Source organism: Cervus canadensis, chromosome 19 (genome assembly GCF_019320065.1).
Source record: "Cervus canadensis isolate Bull #8, Minnesota chromosome 19, ASM1932006v1, whole genome shotgun sequence".
NCBI classification, from domain to species: domain Eukaryota; kingdom Metazoa; phylum Chordata; class Mammalia; order Artiodactyla; family Cervidae; genus Cervus; species Cervus canadensis.
The window spans coordinates 28,361,731-28,388,709 of record NC_057404.1 but is presented as its reverse complement, the minus strand read 5'-3'; the positions used below and the strand labels follow the sequence as shown (position 1 = coordinate 28,388,709).

At 40.0% G+C, this 26,979-nt stretch overlaps 1 protein-coding gene and 1 non-coding gene across 6 annotated transcripts in view; both read right to left on the bottom strand.

Moving 5' to 3' along the window:
- Nucleotides 1-26,979, bottom strand: part of HERC3 (HECT and RLD domain containing E3 ubiquitin protein ligase 3) — a 133,565-nt gene that overhangs the window by 65,590 nt on the left and 40,996 nt on the right. For all 5 annotated transcript variants that reach the window (XR_006263711.1, XR_006263712.1, XM_043438246.1 and 2 more), the window contains exons 4-11: nucleotides 19,376-19,535; nucleotides 14,526-14,602; nucleotides 13,488-13,709; nucleotides 11,819-11,910; nucleotides 10,031-10,161; nucleotides 9,298-9,458; nucleotides 7,005-7,081; nucleotides 445-569 (exon numbers count right to left, since the gene is read on the bottom strand). Coding sequence is in view for 3 of the 5 variants with exons in the window: in XM_043438246.1 (XP_043294181.1) it covers nucleotides 445-569; nucleotides 7,005-7,081; nucleotides 9,298-9,458; nucleotides 10,031-10,161; nucleotides 11,819-11,910; nucleotides 13,488-13,709; nucleotides 14,526-14,602; nucleotides 19,376-19,535 (1,045 nt within the window). In the remaining 2 variants the exon portion in view is untranslated. The remainder of the gene's footprint in view (nucleotides 1-444; nucleotides 570-7,004; nucleotides 7,082-9,297; nucleotides 9,459-10,030; nucleotides 10,162-11,818; nucleotides 11,911-13,487; nucleotides 13,710-14,525; nucleotides 14,603-19,375; nucleotides 19,536-26,979) is intronic.
- LOC122422450 lies at nucleotides 11,385-11,491 on the bottom strand. The gene has a single exon (XR_006263846.1). It is a non-coding gene; the product is annotated as a U6 spliceosomal RNA (small nuclear RNA).

Below are 26,979 nucleotides of genomic sequence, written 5' to 3'. Positions count from 1 at the left end.
CACCTGCTGAAAGGACTCAAATCCATTAACTATACTTTTTTCTCTATCTCAACTAATCATTTTGAATAGGAAAATGCTAAATTATTCTGATTAGGTAAAATAAGCTTAGATTGGAATGCCTTGGAATAAGCATATGAAGAAAACTCTTGGAGTTAAAGAACAATAACACTGAGCTTTCTTAGCAGAAAGGCCAACTCAGGTCTTCATCAGTTAGGATTTTTAAGGTCCAAACAAAGCAGGTTGAGGAATACAGCTTGTGAGAAAATGGGGGAACAACTTACTATGTTATTTCAGGCTAAGGGCACCAGATGTGTGCCCAAAAAATGACCCCTCAAATGCAAAACTCCATTTATAGTCACAACCTCAAGATGGAAGTAGGGAAAAATCACTAAGTTGGAAATTCCAATACACTTTGAAAAAAACTGAAAACAAGCAACCACATACTTGATTGTATTTGCATTATTGTGTTCTGAGAGCTTTTGTCTCCAAACTGCTATGGTTTCATCATTTATTAAACTGGTGTAATGTGCTTGGTTCATCGTCCTGAAGTCAACAGCAGGCGAAGAATTCTGATATATTAAATATGACAGCAAAAAAAAAAAAAAAAGAAATTACGGAACAGCAGGGATTTTTTTTCTCATCTCCCTTTCCCCATATACTCCCCACTTCGTGTTTCACTTATGTCCAGGAGCGGGGGTGCGCTGCCCAGATCCTCTCTCCCTTCAGAACGGACCCCTCGCCCCGCCAGCTGCCTCAGTGTAAGCTCTGGACTGCCCCCGCTGCACTGGCCTCCAGGAACCGCCCCGGGCGCTGGCCTCACTCCCCTCCTGTCAGTGGCCAGGCTCCAGCCCCCGCCTCCAGAAGGATTTCCACCTGGGAAACAGACTCTGAACCTGAGATTTCTGTTTAAAGTCTGGGGTTGGGGGCAGTTCTAGAACATTTTCAGGATGAAGGAGGCAGGATCGGGCAGAAGGGGAAGCTGAACTGCAGCTGAGTGCCTCAGCAGATCTCATGGGTGCCGTGGAGCCGGGATGGCCCTTCAGTACCCTCCCCAGAGAAACCAAACCAGGAGGACTGCTTCAGATTTCTTTCTCCCTACGCTTTGAATCACCATAACATCAAGGTTTTCAACCTACTAATCATTTGCCTTAACTGTTCACCAAACTCCAACAATACGCATTATAAAAAGTCTATACAATCTATATTGTAAATAATCTATGAAAATGTAATGCCTCTTAATGTCTTGCTCAAAGTATACAGCTATAAATTTATAGGAAAAATAACAAAAAAGACATATCAATAATGGCCTTTAAAACCCCAAATGCTGCACAGTGCTACATAAGCACTTTTCCTAAAATTGCTATTTTTCAACTTATTTTCCCCAAATCTAATCATGGTCTAGAACTAGAGAAAAATTTAAAGTGCTTTATGTCTCCTGTACTTGTCACTAGAACAGAGGGGAAAAAGCAATATTAAAACATTAACCAGATGATCATAAAAACACAACTTTCAAAGTAAATATTCTTGGTTATTTTCTCAGAAGGATGAGTTAAGACAGCATTATAAGGGGAAAGGAAGTGGGCATGTAACAGACTAGAGTCGTCTGCCAAAGTTCATGATCCTCTGGTTTTTGACAAATATTTTAACAAAAATGACCACAGAAATCTGTTAAGAGAACAAAAGCCATCTTGAACTGCATAGAGAAAAACTGAGAGACAAAATAAACACTTGAAAACACACAAACAAGACTGTCTCTCCACCATGGTCTTAAAACCAGTCATTATGTAAATTTTAATTACTTCCCCCGTTCAAAGGAGCAGCTGAACACAGACACAAACACATACTTAAAATATAAACATGTTACTATTTTCTCATTCTTCACCCTAAGTCCAATAAACCACAGATGCCTTGGATGAAATACAATCTCAGAATCAAACATAAAGACCCAAGAAAAAGCACTGATTTCCCATGCCTTAGAGTTACGTACAGCCTCAAAAGAAAAAATTGGTGTAGGTTAATGTATCCAACTTTGGCTGCACTTCGGATCACCAGAGCTTTCAAAAATCCTGACGGCCAAGTTACACTCTAAACAAGTTAAATCAGAATTTCTGGAGATACTGAGTCTTTTTAAGACTCCTAGGTCTTAGTCATTAATTATCTAGTATATTTGCATGGCGACAGATGGTAGCTAGACTCATTGTGGTGATCATTTCAAAATTATAGAAATATAAATCACTATGCTGTGTACCAGGAACTAAAATAGTGTTGTAAGTTAATATACTTAAAAATCAAACAAAAAAGCTCATAGAAAAAGAGATCAGATTTGTGATTACCAGAAGCAGGGAGTGGGATGTGGGGGATTGGCAATAGGCAGTCAGAAAGCACATACTTCAAGTTATAAGATAAATAAATACTAGGTGTAATATAAAACATGATAAACATAATTAACACTCAATTTAGTTGCTCACTCATGTCCGACTCTTTGCAACCCCAAAATTAACACAATAATTAACAAGAGTCCAAAATGCAGTACTTGGGTGCAATCTCAAAAACGACAGAATAATCTCTGTTCATTTCCAAGGCAAACCATTCAATATCACAGTAATCCAAGTCTATGCCCAATCAGTAATGCTGAAGAAACTGAAGTTGAACGGTTCCATGAAGATCTACCAGACCTACAAGGCCTACCTTCTAGAACTAACATCCAAAAAAGATGTTCTCTTCATTACAGGGGACTGGAATGCAAAAGTAGGAAGTCAAGAGATACCTGGAGTAACAGGCAGATTTGGTCTTGTAGTAAAAAATGAAGCAGGGCAAAGCCTAACAGAGTTTTCCCAAGAGAACATACTGGTCAAACACCCTCTTCCAACAACACAAGAGAAGACCCTACACATGGACATCACCAGATGGTAAATATCGAAATCAGATTGATTATATTCTTTGCAGTCAAAGATGAAGAAGCTCTATACAGTCAGCAAAAACAAGACCAGGAGCTGACTATGGCTCAGATCATGAACTCCTTATTGCCAAATTCAGACTTAAATTGAAGAAAGTAGGGAAAACCAATAGACCAATCAGGTATGACCTAAATCAAATCCCTTACGATTATACAGTGGAAGTGACAAATAGATTCAAGAGATTAGATCTGATAGACAGAGTGCCTGAAGAACTATTGACTGAGGTTTGTGACATTGTACAGGAGGCAGGGATCAAGACCATCCCCAAGAAAAAGAAGTGTAAAAAGGCAAAATGGTTGTCTGGTGAGGCCTTACAAATAGCTGAGAAAAGAAGACACAAAAGGCAAAGGAGAAAAGGAAAAATGTACCCATGTGAATGCAGAGTTCCAAAGAATACCAAGGAGAGTTAAGAAAGCCTTCCTCAGTGATCAATGCAAAGAAATAAGAGGAAAACAACAGAATGGGAAAGATTAGAGATCTCTTCAAGAAAATCAGAGCTACCAAGAGAACATTTCATGCAAAGATGAGCACAATAAAGGATAGAAATGGTATGGACTTAACAGAAGCAGAAAAGATTAAAAAGAAGTGGCAAGAATACAGAGAAGAGCTATACAAAAAAAATCTTCATGACCCAGACAACCACGATGGTGTGATCACTCACCTAGAGCCAGACATCCCTGAATGTTAAGTCAAGTGGGCCTTAGGAAACATCAGTACAAACAAAGCCTAGTAGAGGTGATGGAGTTCCAGTTGAGCTATTTCAAATCCTAAAAGATGATGCTGTGAAAGTGCTGCACTCAATATGCCAGCAAATTTGGAAAACTCAGCAGTGGCCACAGGACTGGAAAAGGTCAGTTTTCATTACAATCCCAAAGAAAAGCAATGCCAAAGAATGTTCAAACTACTGCACAATTGCACTCATCTCACATGCTAGCAAAGTAATGCTCAAAATTCTCCAAGCCAGGCTTCAACAATATGTGAACCGTGAACTTCCAGATGTTCAAGCTGGTTTTAGAAAAAACAGAGGAACCAGAGATCAAATTGCCAACATCCATTGGATCATCGCAAAAGCAAGAGTTCTAGAAAAACATCTACTTTTGATTTATTGACTATGCCAAAGCCTTTGACTGTGTGGATCACAATAAACTTTGGAAAATTCTTAAAAGAGATGGGAATACCAGACCACCTGACTCACCTCCTGAGAAATCTGTATGCAGGTCAAGAAGCAACAGTTAGAACTGGACATGGAACCTACTGGTTCCAAATCAGGAAAGGAGTATGTCAAGGCTGCATATTGTCACTCTGCTGATTTAACTTATATACAGAGTACATTATGTGAAATGCCAGGCTGGATGAAGCCCAAGCTGGAATCAAGATTGCCGGGAAAAATATCAATAACCTCAGATATGCAGATGATACCACCCTTATGGCAGAAAGCAAAGAAGAACTAAAGAGCCTCTTGATGACAGGGAAAGAGGACAGTGAAAAAGTTGGCTTAGAACTCAACATTCAGAAAACTAAGATCATGGCATCCAGTCCAATCACTTAATGGCAAATAGATGGGGAAACAGTGACAGACTTTATTTCTGGGGGCTCCAAAATCACTGCAGATGGTGACCGCAGCCATGAAATTAAAAGACACTTGCTCCTTGGAAGAAAAGCTATGACCAACGTAGACAGCTTATTAAAAAGCAGAGACATTACTTTACCAACTAAGGTCCGTCTAGTGAAAGCTATGGTTTTTCCAGTAGTCATGTATGGATGTGAGAGTTGGACTATAAAGAAAGCCGAGTGCCAAAGAACAGATGCTTTTGAACTGTGGTGCTAGAGAAGACTCTTAAGAGTCCCATGGACTGCAAGGAGACCCAACCAGTCAATCCTAAAGGAAATCAGTCCTGAATATTCATTGGAAGGACTGATGTTGAGTCTGAAACTCCAACACTTGGGCCACCTGATGCAAAGAAACAACTCACTGGAAAAGACCCTTACACTGAGAAAGATTGAAGGAAGGAGGAGGAGGGGACGACAAAGGATGAGATGGTTGGGTGGCATCACTGACTCAATGGACATGAGTTTGAGTAGGCTCTGGCAGTTGGTAATGGACAGGGAAGCCTGGCATGCTGCAGTCCATGGGGTTGCAAAGTGTTGGACACGACTGAGGACTGAACTGACTGAAGTAAATCTTAAGAGTGTCTTATAAAAATGGAGTATGTCACTACACAGATGCTTTTTCTTGGGTCATTAAGAGATTCTTCATGTGTCATGGTAACTGAGTAAACACATATTTTGACTAATCTCTGCATCTAAACAAATACCTAGGCTTAACAGCTTAAATAAAAGTGTATGGGTTTCAGTGTTTGTAAGAAAGAGCAATACCTTTCTAAGTCATATTCTATTTTCAGTTGCTTTTTTCTTTATCTTACATTTTTAATGCATACCACTCTTCCAGTTGTTTAAACTTTAACCTGCCCTGTTTCTACAATATGCTACTTTCACTTCCTTCTCATCAATGTTTAGTTTTCTGGTTCCAACAATGTTAATTACAGTAAATTTAAAATTCAACTACATATATCAGATACCATATTTACAAAAGGAATGAAACTAAGTTTTACACTGAATTTCACAGGAAAATTAAAGTTGGTTAATCAAACCACTTTCTTAGAGAAAGGAATACTTCAGACTGTACTACTTGTGGACACAAAGTAATTATCCCACAAAGATTCAGGGCTTTTCATATTTTGCATTACTGGCATGTTAAAGAAACAAAGGATAGTTTCAGCTTTTCTCAAGATTTCTCTGTGTAGCACTGAAGCTGGGCCTAAAATAGGTCTGAAGCAACAGCTCCAACTCAGCCCAGATGGCTGCACTCAACAGAACCTTCTGCAGCATCCTGACCTGGATAATATCTAACGTCAGTATCAGCTATCCAACCTGCAGCCTCAGACTCCACCCACAACCTTTTCTATCGAAGTCAGAGAATGATACTGACTAGAAGGCAAGAATATCGTGTGTTGAGAGATGGCACAGTATCAGAGTAATGGGGATAGTTTCCAGCACCAACAGGGCCCTTGTGTCCACAGAACCTCATTTTCCTTCCCAAGCTACTCTGAATCCTTTGTCATCACCAGCAGCCCTTCCCTGCTCCTCCAGGGGAGGATGAGGATCAATGCACTACATATGGCTAATCCTCCCCAAGTGCTGACTGAATAAAAGAAGGGTCAGGGCAAGAGAAGGGAAGCAAAGGGAGGGAGAGGAGAGGAGCATAAGAGCAGCAGGGTGCAGAGGACAGAAAACAAACCTGTGGCGCTCACTTCAGAATGATTTTTCTCATCCAGAAAAAGGGGAATGTATTAAAGCCCTGTCACGGACAGCATCACCGACTCAATGGACATGAGTCTGAGCAAACTTCGGGAGATACTGAAGGACAGGGGAGCCTGATGTGCTGAGGTCCACTTGGTCGCAGAGTCGGACATAACTTAGCAACTGAACAACAACACCGATACTTAGCCCACGTTCTCTTCCACCTCCAACCCTAAGAGAATGTCATTCGCCCACCACAGGGATGCAGGAGACAACCTGAGGGAAATTTTAGTGTGGTTTTATAAGCAGACGATAAATAATAAAGGATATCTGAATGGCATCTCTTATATTCAGTATATACTCAATCCCATCAAACAAGCCCAGTGAGTTCTCATATACCGAGCATTTGTGGCTACTTAACAGGGAAGGAAACAATAGAAAGTCAAATAATCCCAAAGTTAGTATGAATTCTCTGAGGCCTCCTTAAGTCTCTTTTGAGACAAATCCAGATATAAATAAATAATTTTCAATTATAAAGTAGAACTCTGTGATTAAATACCAAGAAAATTATTGACACTTCAAGGAAATAAAATGGAGATTACTTCAAAGTTTAGTCAGCTTATTTTAATAATATAAAATTGGTAGAAACAAAGAGTAATGCTGCTCTCATGTAATTATTATTTATTAAAATAAATATTGGCTCACCATTATTCCACCCCCAAGATAATAGTCAAAAGAAAATTTTACCTCATATTTGGAGCAAAGTACAAAAGTCTGGTCTCCTCCAGAGAAGATCTGCTTAACAATATGATATTTAAAGCGATCTGTCAAAAAATTTTCAAGAGCATGTTTTTCAACAATTAAACTTTTTCCTTGATCCCCTTTTCTAACATTCCAAAATATGTTTCCGAGTGGTTTCCTATTCATTTAATTATGTCAGAGAAGTAAGAAACCTCCTCTGCTGGCTCTCTTCCCAGGACTGTTTCTACTTCAGTTAAAACTAAACATATAAAACTGTATCTTCCACTCTAACCCCCTCTTCCTCCTGCCAACTGCCAGCTAGTCCTGACCTCGTTTCTATTTTTTCATTCTAACTCTGTCATGACACTGAGGTTTAAAACAGTCACTACTATAAACCCTAACATCAGCTATGACACCACTTACAGCATCTGAGTGTGGAGGTCTGCAGCCACTTTGGATGAAGCTCGCCAGATAGATGGCCCTCCGTGTCCTGCTTCCGCTTTGCCTCCCATCACACTGCGCCCACAGCGACACTCTCAGACCACCGTCTCACCAAATTCTAATAGGCCACACTACTTCACACCTCCATGCCTTTCCCTTCTACCACCCCCAGAGCACACTGTGTTCTCCAGGAATGGCGCCCCCTAGAGCATGATGGAAAGGTGCTCCTGGAATCGCGCAGTCCCATGGTACTCACCACAGCCTACCCCTTCACCGCCCTCTACCTGGCTAACTCCAAACCATCCTTTAAGACACAGCTCAAACTTCCTCTCTCAGGAACACTGTGCTCCCAAATTACCATGAAGGTTCCTAAAACCAGCATTTATATAACAAATTGAAATTCACCTACTTACATTATAAGTTTTATCCTGTAATTAAACTTTGAAAACTTTGTGGTTTAAAATTAACCTACATACTGGAGTTTTTAAAAGTTGGTGTATTTCTTAAATATATGCTCCCTAAGATGAGTACAATGTTAGAGAAAGAGAAATGTTAGCCTTGGAGAAAAAGAAATTTATAAATGATAGATAAGAGGACACCTAGCCATTTTTCCACTTTGGGGAACATGATCAAAACAAAATCTTGTTTATTTTACATTTCAAGTTCCACTACATTCTTAGATGCTCATATATTCATTCCATGAATATTTACTGAGTGAAAAGGTTGTGCCAGATCCTGTGCTATATGCCAGGTTTACAAACAGGAAATGACTCTGAACCAGGGTCTCCTGCATTGCAGGTGGATTCTTTACCAACTCAGTTATCAGGGAGGCCTTCCCTGTACTTAAGTTTCTCATACTCCAGAAGGGTACTTATGGTTGATGTTGTTAAAATTCTGATTAAGCCATAACTGTGCCACTTTATAGCCTTCAAAATCGAAATCAGTTATTAAATCACACTTCTTTGTAATGACTCTCCATCTCCATTTAAGCTTCTGGATTTATTGCTTCAAGTCACTCTTACTGAATGACTGCCTTATTTTGATTTCCAGTGAAATGAACACTGTGTTACTTAACTATTTTTTAAGAGAAGAAACAGAAATGGCATGAAAAAAAACTCATGTCATATTGTGACCAAAATAGCAATCGTAAAGGGAAGGTAACAAGAGTTCAAGCATTAAAAGTACTGGCTTTAAAGTTCACAGAGAACAACCTAGTGGTTAGCAGTGGCAGGTGGTGGGAGAGGGGCAGTACAGAGTTGGGGGGGGTGGTAGGTACAGTCTACTGAGGGTGAGACAGCCTACAAGGATGTTTTGTACAACACAGGGAATATAGCCAATATTTTGTGATACCTGTAAATTGAGTGCAACTTTTTTAAACTGTACAATTTTTAGAAATTAAAAAGAATACAGGTTTTAGAAAGAGGCGGGCCTGGGTTTAAATTCTGCCCCCAGAATCTACATCATTTTGGGCAAGCTACTTAACCTCCATAAGATTCAGTTTCCTCATCTCCAACATGGGGATAACAGCTACTAGTTCTTAAGGTTGTTTTCAGTGCTTAGCATGGTAGTGGAACTTGGTTAAGCCTTCAATAAATATAAATTTTCATTATCAGCAACAATAGTAAATAAAATGTATATACCACAATCAAAATCCTTATGGCCAAAATAGAATTTTTCCTTTATTCTCTAGAATCTCAACTGTAGATAGTAAGTGCTCAAGTATTTGTTGACTGACATTAGAATATCTCGTATGTATCCCCTCCAAAAGAACTGAAGGTTAAAAAAAAAAATACATGTTCTATAACAAGTGTTTTTGGCACTTAAAACACCATTAAATTTCAATAAACATCACTCTTACCAGCTCTGGCTGAAAGCTGGCCACTGTGGGCAGCCCAGTAACCTTTCACAGGAGAAGGGCACTTGACGTTACAAGTGTGTCCAGTTCCTAGTTGACCTCTGGCTCCACAACCAAATGCATAGATGAGTCCAGAAGAAGGCACAAAGGCTAGGGTGTGTTGTCTGGGGGGAAATAACATAAGTTAACCCAACAGCATTGCTTCTACTGATAATGAATGAATACACACACTGACTTTTAACAACCATATGTGAGCATAGCAATTCCTATAGGTGTCCCCAGAAGCCTACCCCCTCATGTTTACACGTGCTTGTTTTTGCAATGCTGGATCTTCATAATACCACCCTTCACTGATACACTAGGTCGTTGGGATGGGGGTAAGACCTGGAAAGAGTTTAAGGGCCTGCTGCATTTGGGATGAACAGAAAGAGGCGGGGAAAATCAGCAAAATTTCCAAGATTTCTTTGAGGCTCTCTCACTTTCCTTTCTACATGTCTCCCTCACGTCAGGCTATCCTTTATCCCCAAAGAACTATACTGGCCCCATGTAGCTCTGCTTCTCTAAAACCCTTCCTTGCCACACCCTGCTCAGATTGAACTCTCTCCAAATTTTCAACATACATATGCATGCAGTTGATTTCTTAAAACAACGCTGGTTAGGAGTAGCCACATCACTACACAGACAAGATCCATTTCTGAGTCTTAATAGATCTGAGGAAGTTCTTAGGAGCACTCACCTGCCACAAGCAATTTGAGTGACTTCACTGCCCATCAGCTCCAGAACTCTTCTTGGATTGACCTCATCATTCATGGAATCATGTCCAAGTTGCCCACAGGAACCAGCACCAAAGGTAAACACACCTCCACTCTGACAAGGAGCAAACACCACATAAGTGCACTGTGTCTCTGAGTTTGGATACACTCCTCTTAACCTCTGTATACAAAATTCATATCACAACAGTCTGTACAAGAACACTATGCCCGCTTGACTCTTAGACAAATCACTTCTTTGGAATGTTCTCTAAATAGAAAAGAGAATTTTAAAAAAGAATTTAAGACTACATCTTTATGGAACAAAGACAGTACTGTTCAAGGGAATGTGTGCCATCTACATATAAATTTTAAAAGTAGTTTAAAAGTACAACAATGTTAATAAACAGGAATACAAAAAAGGAGAAAAAGGTAGGTGAAATGAGATGAATTTTACATGACCATTCTCATGTAAGAAATTAAATGCTCCACAGATTCTTTAATAAGATTTTTTTTAGCAGCTGTACTTGAACAAACACTAAAGCATTTTATTAAAGTGAATCTGTAACAGTTTGTTCAACACGAAAATACTTTTTCATTCTCTCTAGATATGACTGTCTTAGAAGCAAAAGAAATGGGTTGAATAATGTTAAAACATTAATTACACTGCTCTTTCTTTTTTCGTCATTCAGTTGCTCAGTCATGTCCAACTCTTTGTGACCCCATCGACTGCAGCCCTCTAGGCTTCCCTGTCCTTCACCATCTCCCAGGGTTTGCTCAAACTCTTGTTCATTGAGTCAGTGATGCCATCCAACCATCTCACCCTGCCTTCAGTCGTTCCCAGCATCAGGATCTTTTCCACTGATTTGGCTCTTCACATCAGGTGGTCAACGTATTGGAACTGCAGCATCAGCATCAGTCCTTTCAGTGAATATTCAGGGTTGATTTCCTTTAGGATTGACTGGTTTGGTCTCTTTGCTGTCCAAGGGAGTCTCAAGAGTCTCCTCCAGCACCACAGTTGGAAGGCATCATTCTTAGGTGCTTAGCTTTATTTATAGTCCAACTCTCATGTCCATACATGACCACTGGAAAAACCATAGCTTTGACTAGACGGATCTTTGTTGGCAAAGTAATATCTCTGCTTTTTAATATGCTGTCTAGGTTTGTCATTGCTTTTCTTCCAAGGAGCAAGTATCTCTTAATTTCATGGCTGCAGTCACCGTCCACAGTGATTTTGGAACCCAAAAAAATAAAGTCTCTCACTGTTTCCATTGTATCTTCATCTACTTACATGAAGTGATGGGACCAGATGCCATGATCTTCATTTTTTTTTTTTTTTCTAAAAATATGGAACGCTTCACGAATTTGCATGTCATCCTTGCGCAGGGGCCATGCCAATCTTCTCTGTATCGTTCCAATCTTAGCATATGTGCCGCCGAAGCGAGCACTTCATTTTTTGAATGTTGAGTTTTAAGACAGTTTTTTCACTCTCCTCTTTCACCTTCATCAAGAGGTTCTTTAATTCCTCTTCACTTTCTGCCATAAGGGTAGTATCATCTGCACATCTGAGCTTATTGGTATTTCTGCCTGCAGTGTTGATTATAGCTTAGGAACACAGAATATCGCTATATGTATTTCAAGGTTATAGATATTGAATTATTTTTCTATACTATTCCTACTCTCTCTCAAAGACACTATCAAAAATAATAAAGCAGTGATAATCATCCTTATTATAACAGTACCATAGAACAAACCAGAATACTGAAGTCCCTTACTTTTGTAAGAACTGCTGTATGTTCTTCTCCACAACTGATATAGACGACTTTTTGTGTTCGCAGGAGCTTCACATGGCAAGGAGACTCTCGATCTAGAAAAAGAGAAATATCAGAAAGTCAGTATCATCTGTCTTTGAGATGAAATATGCACAGTTCTCTTAGCCTCAATTTTGGGTCCCCCTTGATTCCTGATTCTCCTCTTCAGCTTGCTGCCTGAACCTCCACTTGGATGTCTAACAGACATCTCATTTTTAACATATTTAAAGCCCAATTCCCCATACTCCCCGACTCTGCCCACCTTCCTCCCTACTTCCCCATACAGTTTTCCTCATTTCATAAATGCAGCTTTACCCTTCCACTTTTTCCTTTCTTGAATTCAAAGTACATCCAACAATGAGGAAAATCAACTGGCCCTACCTTCAAAATATATTCAAAATCCATCTTTATTCCCACTGCTGCCAAAGTGGTCTTCTAGCTTCCCCGTGGACCGATTCTAGGCAAAGTCAAATCAGATTACTCTTCTCCTCAACACCCTCGGTGTCTTCCTCTTTCACTGAGAGAAGCCAAAATCCTTACCCTGTCCTTCAGGGCTCCACACTGCAGGGGCTCCCTTCCTCTCAGAGCTCCAGCTCCGCTCCTCTTCTCCCTGCTCATCTCATCCCCAAGCCTACCATGATTCCTCCCACATCAGAGCCTCTACACACCCTGTTCCCTCTGACTGGGGACAGTTTTCACCCAGCTCCTCTAAACACCTCCTCTTCTACTGGACTTCCTACAGGGCTCTGCTAAACATCTTATTCAAGAGGCCCTCCCTGGGTACCTTATGTAAAATAGGAAACTTTCCTCTCAAAGCCTCTGACATACTGCATACATTTGTTCTTGTTCAGTCCTGTCTGACTCCTTGAGACCCCACGGACTGCAGCATGCCAGGTTTCCCTGTCCTTCACCATCTCCTGGAGCTTGCTCAAACTCATGTCCATTGAGTCAGTGATGCCATCCAACCATCTCATCCTCTGTCACCCCCTTCTCCCCTTGCCTTCAATCGTTCCCAGCATCAGAGTCTTTTCCAATGATTCAGTTCTTCGCATCAGGTGGCCAAAGTATTGGAGCTTCAGCTTCAGCATCAGTCCTTCCAATGAATATTCAGGGTTGATTTCCTTTGCAATTGACTGGTTTCATCTCTTTGCTGTCAAAGGGAGTCTCAAGAGTCTTCTCCAACACCACAGTTCAAAAGCATCAATTATTCAGTGCTCAGCCTTCTTTACGGTCCAACTCTCACGTCCATACATGACCACTGGAAAAACCATAGCTTTGACTGGATGGACCTCGGTCGGCAAAGTAATGTCTCTGCTTTTTAATATGCTGTCGAAGGTTGGTCACAGCTTTTCTTCCAAGGAGCAAGCATCTTTTAATTTCATGGCTGCAGTCACCATCCACAGTGATTTTGGAGCCCAAGAAAACAACATCTGTCACTGTTTCCACTGTACACATACTGGTTTGTTGTCTGTGTCTGCCCATTAGCATGCAGTCTCCACTAAGTCAAGGGTATTATCTGTTTCGGTCCTTGCTGCACCCTTAGTGCCTGACATGGGGCAAGCACACAGAAGCTCCTCAGGAAGCATGTACTAAACAAATGAAGTTAAGAGGGCCACGTGAAGACTTCACCCACCTTTCTCATCACTGAGCCCGAGCTGCCCTGCATTATTCATCCCCCAGCCAAATACAGCTCCTGAGAGTGACAGGGCAAAGCTGTGGGCCCCTCCTGCGGCCACCTGCGCCAGCGGGATCCCCTCCAGGGACCTCACCCTCTGTGGACTGGCTTGGGAAGGGAACTCCTTCCCCAGGCCCAACTGCCCATGGCTGTTTCTCCCCCACGTGAAGAACTGGCCATCTGAAATCAGAAGAAGATTACTGGTATTACCAGAAAGATACAAGTTCCATTCACAAATATAAACTTATTAGAACAACGGAGTTCCCCCGGGGCTCATTTGTTAGTTGCCCCCCCTGCAACACACACCCAAGAGCAAGGAAGCAGACACACTTCATGGTGTGAGAATCTCACAATCAGAACTCCCACTTGTCATGACAACACAGAGATCAACATCCTTCAAAGGCTATTAATATTTATGCAAAGAAAAAACTAAATGTTTAAATCAGTTCAGTGTTGAATAGGCCAATTATCAGGCTTAGATGCATTAAGCAAAGGGAACTAGTTCTGACCATACCAGGACTCCAAGAGACCCGGGACTTCATAGGGTCCAGCTATGATCTGGACAACAGCACAGAGAATCAAGCAGGACGTGTTAGTGCTGACTTCCCCACAAATTTATCCTAACAGAATATAGCAGCATATGTTGGCTTAGGTTTTCCTAACTTCATCTTCTTCATTTATTTGGGCGCTTTATGGTGGAATAGCCATATGAGTTGTAGCTAAGAAAAACCAATCCTCCGTTCAAGTACACTGATGAACAGTCTTGCCTCCTCCTGACTTTCCCTGAGAGAGGTGGAACAGCAGTGATAACCACCTTCTTCATCATCCACACCCTGAGAAAAGTATGAGCTACACAAGGGCTGTCTTAGAACTGTCGCCGTCCAACAGGAATGCATAGACCCTAATGTATCCGGTTACATCACATCACATAAAAATACGAAGAGAAATGGTTCCCAAATTAACACAACACTAGCACAGATTTTAATGTTACATTACCAGCTGCAAGGGCCAAGCAATGCCAGTTGCCACAGGAAACTTGTAATATCGTCTGCTGGTTCAGCTTTTGTATTAACCTAAAACAGAAAAGACTTTCCTTTTAAGAAGGGCATTCACAATGACTGGAAATATTCCCAACTAAATAAAATAGCTGTAATAAATAACATGTTTCACAAAACACTTTTTAAAATCAAATATATGATCTTACATGATAAAGTTCTATTAAGTCTTTCACTAACCTCCTGCATCTTTGGTAGTTACCATTTAAAAGAAAGAAACCCTGCTCTGCACTTAAACCCATTACCACAACCCTGTGTTAACTTCTACCTTGTCATCTCCAATTTAGAGACAAAAGGAGTAAGCTGCCAAAGACATACCCTAAGAACATGGCTGGTATCTAAACGGGTTTCAAATGAGAGAAATGGCATGATCTAGCAACCTCACTTCCAGGTACAAAACCAAATGAACTGAAAGCAGGGTCCCAAAGAGATATCTGTATACCCATATTCATAGCACCATTATTCACAAAAGCTATAAGGTGGAAGCAACCCAACTGTCCATCAACCAATGACCAGAAAAACAAATGTGGTATATACACTTGGAATATGTATACAATGGAATATTCATCACACTCTTTAAGAATGGAAATTCTGACACATGCTACAACGTGGATGAAACCTGGAATTATGCCTAGTGAAATAAGCCAGTAACAAAAAGACAAATAGTCCATGGTTCCATTTACATGACATATCTAGACTAGCCAAATTCATACAAATCAAAAGTCTAATGGTGCCTGCCAGGGGCTAGACAAGGAGAAATGAGTTTTCATTTAATGAGTGTTGAGTTCTATTTTCTACTAGAAAAACAGTTCTGGAGATTGGTCACACAACCGTGTGAATATACATACACTAATAGTTCAATACACTATTGAACTGTACACTTAAAATGGTTAGGATGGTAAATTCTTTTAATTTTTTATTTATGTATGTTTGGCTGGGTTGGGTCTTTGTTGCTGCGAGAGCTCTTCTCTAGTTGCAGTGAACAGGGGCTACTCTTCATAGCCTTGCATGGGCTTCTCATTATAGTGGCTTCTCTCACTGCAGAGCAAGGGCTCTAGACGCATAGGGTTCAGTAGTTACAGTGCATGGCCTCAGCAGTTGCAGTTCCTGGGCTCTAAACAGGCTCGGTAGTTGTGGCCCATGGGCTTAGCTGCTCCATGGCATGTAGATTTGTCCATTGGCAGGTGGATTCCTTACCACTGAGCCACCAAGGAAGCCCAAGATGGTAAATTTTATGTTACGTGTATTTTGCCACAATTTTTAAAAATTACTAAGGGCAATGCTTCCAAAACTCTTGATTCCCTAGGATGGTAAAGAGGAAGATCATATGATCACTTTCTAAAACTCGATCCTCTGCTTGCTTATATGGAAGAGATAAGAACAGTACCTATTCACAGGGTTGTGGTGAGAATTAAGTGAAAAAAATGTTTGGCACTGCCCAACAGAGTTTGACAGCCTGAGAAATATCTCCTGCTTCCTATTTGAATAATTCATAGGTTGCCAAGTTCCTCTTCATTAAGTGTATGCCATGGGAACAAAAGACGCAGAGGGGCATTTTACAAGATAGATGTCCAACAGGGAAATCAGGGGTTATTTAGAGTAACAGGTAAGTGTTGCTTTAACAGTTTATTTTCTCAGATATAAAAAAAGTTTATAAATTAGAGTTCACATAAGCATTTAGTACCAAATAGAACCCAACTATTTTTTATGGAGATAATTGTAAATTCACACGCAGTTTTAAGAAATAATACAGAGATCCCTTGTAGGCTTTATCCAGTCTCCCCCAGTGATGACATTTTGCAAAACTATAGAACAAAAAAATCGTAACAGGGATACTGACAAAAATACAAACTACCAATCTCACTTCTTTGTCCTCAGTTTTATTTGTACTCATTTCTGTGTTTATGGTATTTCTGTCACTTGTGTAGGCTCATGCAATCACCACCATATTCAACGTTTCCAACCCAAGGATTCCTCGTATTTACAACCACTCCTCCCCTCCTCCATCATAGCCCCCGGCAATCATTAATCTACCCGTCATTTCCAAAATGTTGTCCCTTAAAGAATGTTATGTAAATGGAATCATATAGTAGGCAGCCTTTTAGGATTGGGTTCTTTTTCACTCAGAATAATTCCTTGGACATTTGATATACACGCAGCAATTTTTTTGCTGCATATATCAATAGCTTGTAGAATTCCGCTATTTTTAAAAAACATTTATTTTATTTATGGTGTGCTGGGTCTTCGTTGCTATGCAGGCTCTTCTCTAGCTGGGGCCAGCAGGGGCTACTCTCCAGGTGCAGTGTGTGGGCTTCTTACTGCGGTGGCTTCTCCTGTTGTGGAGCACAGGCTCTAGGACATGCGTGGGTTCAGCAGCTGTGACTCCCAGGCGCCAGAGCACAGGCTCAATAGTAGTGGCACAGGGGCTTAGTTGCTCTGCAGATGTGGGATCTTCCCAGACCAGCGGTCAAATCCTTGTCTCCTGCACTAGCAGGCAGGTTCTTTACCACGGAACCACCAGGGAAACCCAGAAACCCACTATTTTTTAAAACTGAAAAAAAGTAATCCTGTCTTAGGGACCAATGTTTCAGAACTTTATGCAACAAGAGTCCTTTTCCTGGCCAGTTTCCACTCAAATTCCCCATACTTCTCCCTTTATGGGTCACCATTACCCTTATCACAACCTTCACAATCACAGTTACAAAAAAAAAAGGTCAAAAGAAAGAGGACAATAAGAAATTGTATCATAAGATGGAGAAAAGGAGCCACATATGCACAAGCATACCCTGTGTTTTACCTACCCGTCTTACTCTATCCTCCCAACAACTCGGTAAAGGTACACAATACTACATCACTTCACTTTTAAGTTAGGAAACTGAGGCTCAGATAAGTTAAACAATTTGCTCAAAGCAACTCACCTAATATGAAATAGAGCCAATACTGGAATCTGAGGCTGTCTAATATCAAAGCTATGTTACTTTCCACAATATTAAGATAGGAATTGATGAATTTATCTTAATTAACTTGTAAAATTGTATACAAACTAAAGCCTCAGAAGTCATCCATAATATATGCATAACTAATAAAAACAATAATAAATTGCTACTCTAACACAGACTACTTCATTTTTTGAAATGAAATGCCACTAATGACTTTACTTGAGTATTTATTCATCAACAAGTGAAATATTTTTGTCATGAATATTGTAAATCTTTTCCTTAATATTACATGCAATTCACTAAAATAAACCATCCCTTTTTTTTAATTTCCACTCATCTTCTTTTCCCAAAATTAAACTAAGTGTTGAAAGTAATGAATCTAAGACATTACCTGTTCCAACTCAGGAAATGAATCAAATTACTCTTACCTCCATGTTTCTCTTTTCCCTAAAACAGCTTTTGATTAAAGATACAAAAATCTAAGAAGGGCAAAACGGAGGAGGAGGAAGAATGTACTGTGCTTTAAAAGGGACAATATTTGGGCAGGGGAGGAGAGGCCATTTATTAACCAGACCTTTACTGAGCAATGCACGTGCTAGAGCACCCTTAGCAATGGTGATGCTAAAATAAATAATCCAGTTCTCCTGGCGTCAAGAGCTGCCAGCTTTGTCTAAAATTAGTTATTAAATTAAAAATTGCAATGAATGTGACTAGTACTGCAATAGGAGAACATTGTACATTTGAAGTACAAAGGACTAGGAATTAAATGAAGGAAATAAACCAGTGGCCTCTTTGACCATTAAAACCCTCAACAAACAGACGCCACCCTCAAAACGTCCCCTTGAGAGTAACTTCAATACTACGGACATTTTCTTAGTGGTGAAGCATCTGTTAGATAATTAGCCAAATCATCTAAGATTTTGTTGCTTAAACAGCTTAAACAGTCACGAAGTGGTGTCTGACTCTTTTGTGACTCCATGGACTACAGCCTGCCAGGCTCCTCAGTCCATGGGATTCTCCAGGCAAGGATACTGGAGTGGGTTGCCCTTTCCTTTTCCAGGGAATCTTCCTAACCCAGGGATCAAACTTGAGTCTTCTGCATTGGCAGATGGATTCTTTACCACTGAGCCACCGGTGAAGCCCTTCATAAAAGATTTAGAATTAAGTAAACACTTAAGGGACTAAAAACCATTGTATTAGTACTTCTGTGTTAAAGAACTTATAGATATTTGGTATATTAGCTGTTGATAATGCTGAAGGTAATTTGGCCTATTATTAAAGAGTAACAGGTCAGCTTTGTGACTGACCTTTAAAGTGTCTAACTGGATAATTGATTTACGCTTGCAATTTTAAGTTAAAGGTTAATAAGTGCAGCATGTGAAAAGAGGTTTTTTAATTTAAACATTTAATGAGTTCCAAACACTACCAACAACAGGCTATTGGGATAAATGAAGTATAGTTCCCAAACAATTCATATTTTTTAACTGGAGATAAACACTTCTATCAGGCTTCCCTTGTGGCTCAGCTGGTAAAGAATCCGCCTGCAAATCGGGAGACCTCGGTTTGATCCCTGGGTGGGGAAGATCCCCTGGTGAAGGGAAAGGCTAGTATTCTGGCCTGAAGAATTTCATGGACTGTGTAGTCCATGGGCTCGCAGAGTCGGACACAGCTAAGCGACTTTCAAACACTTCTACAATTACAATTCCAGGGACGAGTGTTGTAACAGCATAAAGCATGACAGTGACTCAAAGGAAACAACAATTATTAATAAAAGAAGAAACCAGAATCCAAACCAAGGAGTCTAACAAAGAAACTAGCAGGAAATAACCTTTACAGTAACTGACATTCTTACCTGGGTACTGCCACAGAATCCTCAGTAGTCATGAGTCCCAGCTGCCCATCACTACCCGCACCCCAGGAAAAGAGCTGGCCCTGGTCACTGAGGGCCAGACTGTGGGACTCGCCACATGCCACATGGACAATGTGCTGATCTGCCAAAGCTCCAATTTGCTCTGAAAAAAAGGAAAAATCAAAGGAGGAAAATGTAAAGCCCAGAAAAAGGAATTACACAGAATTAGCATCCGAGGCAGTTGTGTTTTTCAAAGAGAACCACTACATCTGTGGGGAGAATACAAATTTTCTATGTTTCTGAAAGCTATCAATTTAGACCCCAGTTATACTGGGCAGCGCACACACTCCAGACATTCTCTCCTGTGTCTGGTGCTTCTCCCTAGAAAGATGCCTTAAAGATTCAGTATTTGGAGGTGTGGGACCAGAGAGGACTCAGTGTAAATAGGAGTGAGGCTTGTTCCTAAAAGCAGTGGGACTGAGGAAGATTCTGCCTGGGAGCAATGAGCCCTTCCCCATCCACAAAAACACCCGTTTCTCCTCAGTTCTATAACATAAGTCTGTCTATGCATCTAGCCAGGAGGATTTCTCTGAGAAAACTGGCCCAAAAGAAAAGACCCACGGCTACTGGCAATGCTGGGTCCCCCTAGGAAATGTCCAGCTTCCCACTAGTTAACAAAACTTGCCCATATACTGTTCTGCTTACATTTTAGTATCTCACTTTTAAAAATAAAAGGCTGGACAAGGACAATCACATATGTGAAGACCATTTAACATAAAAATTAAACAGCAAAGAAAACAGAAGGAAGGAAACTCTGAAGAAAATGATCAAGCAAGGAACAGAAAAAAAAATCTTTAGATCATTACCAATACAAGACAAGAAGCTTCCAACCTTCAGAAAACAAACAAAATTACCTTGGAAAATGAAAATATAACAGCACAAATTTAAAGGAAAAACCTTCAGAAGCAGGATGGGGAATAATAATTGACATTTTCTAAGAAATAGAACAAGAAGTCAAAGAGCAAAACAGGCGGAAAAAGAAGAGAGAAATGAGACTATTTCAAGAAACTCAACAATGGAAAAATAAGAATCCCCAAAACAGAATGGAAAAAAACAAAGTAGAAATTTTCAAAGACAGGATTGCTCATAACTGAAAGACATGAGTTTCACATTGAAAAGACTGATTTAAAACCTCAGAATAAAGAGAATAAGGACTGAATTTTAAAAAGAACTACTTCAGAACACTACCGCTTGAAATTTCACAACACCAAAAATGACTCTAAAATTTTCTAGAAAGGACAGTTTATATACAATTGAACAGGAATCAGAATGGCATCATATTTCTCAGAAGCAATTATGAAAGCTAGAAAGACACTAGAGCAATGCCTTCATGATTCTGAAGGAAAATGACTTCTAACAGAGAATTTCATATCTAGCCAACCAAAAGGGCTTCCCTGGAGGCTCAGTGGTAAAGAAACTGCCCAGCAATGCAGGAGACACGGGTTTGATCCCTGGCTCAGGAAGATCCCATAGAAAAAAGAAATGGAAACCCACTCCAGTATTCTTGTCTAGGAAATCCCATGCATGGAGGAGCCTGACGGGCTGCAGTTAATTGGATCGCAAAAGAACTGGACGTGACTTAGCAACTAAACAAGAACAACAGCCAACCAAAAATCTGAGAAGAGAGGGGAAACAAGAACAACTTTCAGGGATGTAAATTTCTCAAAATATTTTCCCTCCTATCTCAGTTACATAATATCATACCTCCAGAACAACCAAAACAACAAAAAGATTTTGGATTCAGGAAAGGGTGAAAACTATTTCCATAACAGCTATGTAGCAGCCAATGAAGGAAAATTGGAAGGAATGTCTCCAAAGTGAAAAATGACATACAATCTGATGAGTTTATATTACATGAGCTTCACAGTTCTGTCAGAGAATAAAGATTACATGCAAATGAGAAAAATGAAATAATTAACTCCAGGAAACATTAAATGCTTTATCAGAAATAAGAACAATCATGGTACACAAAGTCATAATAACCAAATAAATATAATTTATTAATTTACATAGTTAAATCTGTCAATCAATTTAAAATATCAACTATATGGAAAAGATGAGCATCTAGGAGTAAGAAAGAGGAAAGGCTGGGCGGAGAATATAAAACCAGAGTAATCTTTCCCGGTAGAAAGCCTCTAGATCATGTCCAATATTGAAAAAAATCAAGAAATAGCATTATAAGCATGCTATTTATAAATATAAAGGCAAACTCCCCCCCAAAAGTTTCAAGAATTGAAAGTGATGGCCTCTGCAAGTGAGACTCAAGGATGGGGACAGGAGAGGTAAGAAGGTGTTATTTGACCTAAACTCAGGTCAAATAACATATAATTTTTCTTTTTAATTAAGCAGCTGAAAACATGCTCATGTCAGAGAAATCTGAATTATCTCAACTGCTTTCATTCCCACAACCATCTCCTTTACCCTCTACTCGCCATTAGGCCCTAACTCCCAACTCAGTCTTGTCCCCCACACTAAGAACAGTCCTGTATTTACTTTGGGAAAACTAAGAAACTCCTACCAAAGTAGCTCAGGTGAATCAGATTCTTCCTTCCTTCACCAAATTTCCACACTGTGCTGTAGTTCTAGGACTTCAGCAGCTTTTACGTTCTCTTGTGCCTGAGTGCCAGGCTCCTGATACCTCAGCCAGAACCAAGACCTGCAGCCCTGATGGCTGACCTCCTATGCCAACCACCAGTCTTTCCTGACTGGATGTTAATGTACAGTGTTGTTACGGTTGTTGTTCGGTCTCCAAGTCACGCCTGACTCTTTGCAACCCCATGGACTGCAGCACACCAGCCTTTCCTGTCCTTCACCATCTCCCAGAGTTTGCTCAAACTCATATCCATTGAATTGGTGATGCCATCCAATCATCTCATCCTCTATTGTTCCCTTCTCCTCCTGCCCTCAATCTTTCCCAGCATGAGGGTCTTTTCCAATGAGCTGGACTTGGCATCAGGAGGCCAAACTACTGGAGCTTCAGCTTCAGCATCAATCCCTCAGATGAATATTCAGGGTTACATTCCTTTAGGATTGACTGGCTTGATCTCTTTGCTATCCAGGGGATTCTCAAGTCTTCAATTACCTGCCAATCCTGATGAAACTGGAAACTTTACTGATGAAGTAAGTAAGCAAAGTCAAGTCAAGGGACAACAGACTCATCTTTAAACTTGGAAAGGAGCAATTGTGTCAGCCTTCCTTCTGGTCCAACTCTCACACCCATACGTGATTACTGGGAAAACCATAGCTTTGAATACATGGACCTTTGTTGGCAAAGTGATGTCTCTGCTTTTTAATACGCTGTCTAGGTTTGTCACAGCTTTTCTTCCAAGGAGCAAGCCCTAGGCAAACCAATTCCTGTCTCATCACACATCAGCCACCAAAACAGACACGGAACCCCTATTTCACCACAACACAAGTTGCAGCCCCAAAGGCAGAGGTACCATTCAGTAATGCAAAGATTTGTAGAGAATTAAATCCTAGTTGTATCAAGTCCAATTTATTTCATTTCTCCTAGCCAGAAAACTAAGCTCATCTGATTCATACTAGGAATCTGTTACAGTGAAATTTTAATTGCTCTTCTAGAATCTACTCCCTGGGTCAACTGGGAATACTTTGTTCACAGCTCTCACTGAATACACCCCTGCCCCAGTTGGGAGCATTCAGGCTACAGTGCACATGTTCATGCGTAATCTCTTCTGATTCATTCTGTCAAGACTGTATGCTATATTTTGCAGATCATGACAGAAACTCAACCCACACATTTAGATAATTAAACACACTAAGGAAATATTTGGCATTTTTTTGACAATAAAAGTATATTTTATTTCTGATCCTTTCACAAGAAGCAATTTAAGATCTTTAGAAGTCTTCAGCAAGGTTAGCAACTCTGAGTGAGCCAAGGTAATAGGGCAGAACAGCAGCAAATGTGGAATGATGCTTAGGGCAAGGCAGCACTTCAACTGCACTCAGTTTTTTAGGATTACTGCTAGTTGGCTTTTGAGCCCATCATAATTTTTTAATGTGTTTTCAAACTAATAGTAAGTTGGGCAGTGAACCATCATAGGGTGGTAATAAAGAAGGATGTTATGTGCCTGGAAGGCAGATGGATGCTGCTCGTGTGAACTTAATCCTTGCAACAATTCTGTAAGGTTTCACCTCTCTAATAACCCCTGCTGAGAAAAAGTGTGTTACCTGGTCAGAGTACACAACTAAATGAGCGGTGGAGCTAGGACTGGATCTCGGGTCCTCCTGACTTCCAAGCCCATTATACCCACAAGTCTGTATCATCTACCTTCATGGAAAAGAACTAGGTGATTTTAAATCAGTCACAGTTACTACCCTGACTGTCTGTTTCAATGAGAAATGTTATCGAGTGGTTTACAGTTAACTCTGATTTTCATTTCCCACTGAACTCTCATTCTAGTTCACGTCTTGCCTTCTGCTGCTATACTCCCTGGACAGTTTTTCTCCGAAGTACTATCAACCTAGTCTGAGGGGTACAGCAGGCTTTTACTGAAAGTTTGGGATAGTGGAAATGAACTCAGCAAACCACTCAGAATATATCCAAGTTCCCTGCAGATCCCAACAAAGAGAATTTCCTAGTACCCATCTTCCTCCTAGGGGCCCCTGGCTTCCTACAACTTGGCAAGATTCGCCCTCATTTTCTTTGCTTCTGTGTCTGAAAGGTCTTATTTCCAAGCCATATTCCAACTACTTTCTAATTTTCATCTAAACATTTTTGGGCAATCTGGGCTATGCTTAGTGGGATCTCAACGCTAACACAACTCACTTTCAAGTGACCACTCCCCCCCCCCTCATAAGAGTGTTATTACCATAGAAGAAATTCTACCTTGTTCCTGAGCCAAAGCACTCAAACTAAAGTCAACTTTTTAAAAAACCTTTTTATATTGTCATACAGCAAAATGAACCTTTTTTAGTGTGCAATTCTATGAATTTAAGCACATGTAATCAGTGCCACAATCAAGAAACAAAATGGTACCATCAGCCAGAAAAGTCCCTTAAAGTGTTATCTCTAAAGGGCAAAGAGTTTTATCCCTTAGTCATTCTCTCCTCATCCCTAACTCCTGGTGACTACTGACCTACTTTCGATAACTACAGTTTTATATTTTCAATATAATACAATCACAGAATGCACATAATAGAATCATATAGTATTTAACCTTTTGAAATTATTTCTTTCACTCAATATGACAACTCTGAGATCCATCCAAGTTGTCATATGGATCAACAGTTTGTTCCTTTTTATTAATATTAGTCAATAGTATTCCATTGTATTATGGATGTACCACAAAAGGTTTTTTCCCATTTTAAGCAATTATAGAGATGCAATCCACATGTGTGCACAGGTTATTGTATGAAAATAAGTTTTCATTTCTCTGGAGCAAATACTCAGGAGTGGGTATTTTAACTTTCCTGTACAGTGTTGGGTTATTTTAAAAATAGAATATGATGATCTCTACACTGATTGTTTTGCTTAGACTATTTAGATTTAAAATAATTATTGATATGTTTGATTTTGTGATCTTTTTTAATTTGCTGTTCTTCCCTATTTTTCCTCTGCCCTTTTACCTCGTTTCTCCCTATTTTTGTATTAAACATTTTCTAGTGCTCCATTTTTATTTATTGTGTTTTTATTATATCTCTTTGATTAATTACTTATATTGTAATCTCTAGAGCAATCACAAGTATTTAGCTTTTCAAAGTGTAATTAGAATAAATCATTTACCATTTAAAGTGGAATTGAGAGACTTTACCACAATATAGCTCTTTACCTCTCTTTAAGTTACAGTAATCTTAAATATTACATCCGTATACACTGAAATCTCTGTAACAATTTTATAATTTTTTATTTTAATCATCAAGACATTTTTAAAGAGTTCAAGGATAGTCTATTATATTTATTGAAATATCTACTATTTCTGTTGCTCTTCCTTCATTTAGCTCAGTTCAGTCGCTCAGTCGTGTCCAGTTCTTTGCAACCCCATGCATGGACTGCAGCACTCCAGGCCTCCCTGTCCATCACCAACTCCTGAAGCTTGCTCAAACTCACGTCTATCGAGTTGGTGATGATATCCAACCGTCTGATCCTCTGTCACCCCCTTCTCCTGCCTTCAATCTTTCCCAGCATCAGGGTCTTTTCCAATGGGTCAGTTCTTCACATCAGGTGGCCAAAGTATTGGAGCTTCAGCTTCAACATCAGTCCTTCCAATGAATATTCAGGACTGATTTCCTTTAGGATTGACTGGTTTGACACCCTTGCTGTCCAAGGGACTCTCAAGACTCTTCTCCAACACCACAATTCAAAAGCATCAATTCTTCAGTGCTTGGCTTTCTTTATGGTCTAACTCTCACATCCATAAGACTACTGGAAAAACTGTAACTTTGATTATGTGGACCTTTGTCGGCAACGTCTTTGCTTTCTAATATGCTTTTTTAATATGGTCTAATATGGTCACAGCTTTTCTTCCAAGGAGTAAGCGTCTTTTAATTTCATGGCTGCAGTCATTATCTGCAGTGATCTTGGAGCTCCCAAAAATAAAGTCTGTCACTGTTCTCATTGTTTCCCCATCTATTTGAAATGAAGTGATGGGACCAGATGCCATGATCTTCGTTTTCTGAATGTTGAGTTCTAAGCCAACTTTTTCACTCTCCTCTTTCACTTTCATCAAGAGGCTCTTTAGTTCTTCTTCACTTTCTGACATAAGGGTGGTGTCATCTGCATATTGAGGTTATTGATATTTCTCCCGGCAATCTTGATTCCAGCTTGTGCTTCATCCAGTCTGGCATTTCACATGATTATTCTGCATGTAAGTTAAATAAGCAGAGTGACAATATATAGCCTTGATGTACTCCTTTCCCAATTTGGAACCAGTCTGTTGTTCCACGTCTGGTTCTAACTGCTGCTTCTTGACCAGCATACTGATTTCTTAGGAGGCAGGTAAGGTGGTCTGATATTTCAGTCTCTTTAAGAATTTTCCATTTTGTTGTGATCCACACAGTAAAGGCTTTAGCAAAGTCAATGAAGCAGATGTTTTTCTGGAATTCTCTTGCTTTTTCGATGATCCAACAAATGTCAGTAATTTGATCCTCTGGTTTCTCTGCCTTTTCAAAATCCAGCTTGAACATCTTGAAGTTCATGGTTCACGTACCATTGAAGCCTGGCTTGGAGAATTTTGAGCATTACTTTGCTAGCGTGTCAGATGAGTGCAATTGTGCAATAATTTGAACATTCTTTGGCATTGCCTTTCTTTGGGACTGGAATGAAAACTGACCTTTTCCAGTCCTGTGGCCACTGCTGAGTTCTCCAAATTTGCTGGCATATTGAGTGCAGCACTTTCACAGCATCATCTTTTAGGATTTGAACTAGTTCAGCTGGAATTCCATCACCTCCACTAGCTTTTTCGTAGTGATGGTTCCTAAGGCTCACTTGACTTTGCATTCCAGGATGTCTGGCTCTAGGTGAGTGATCACACCATCGGGGTTACCTGGGTCATTAAGATCATTTTAATACAGTTCTTCTGTGTATA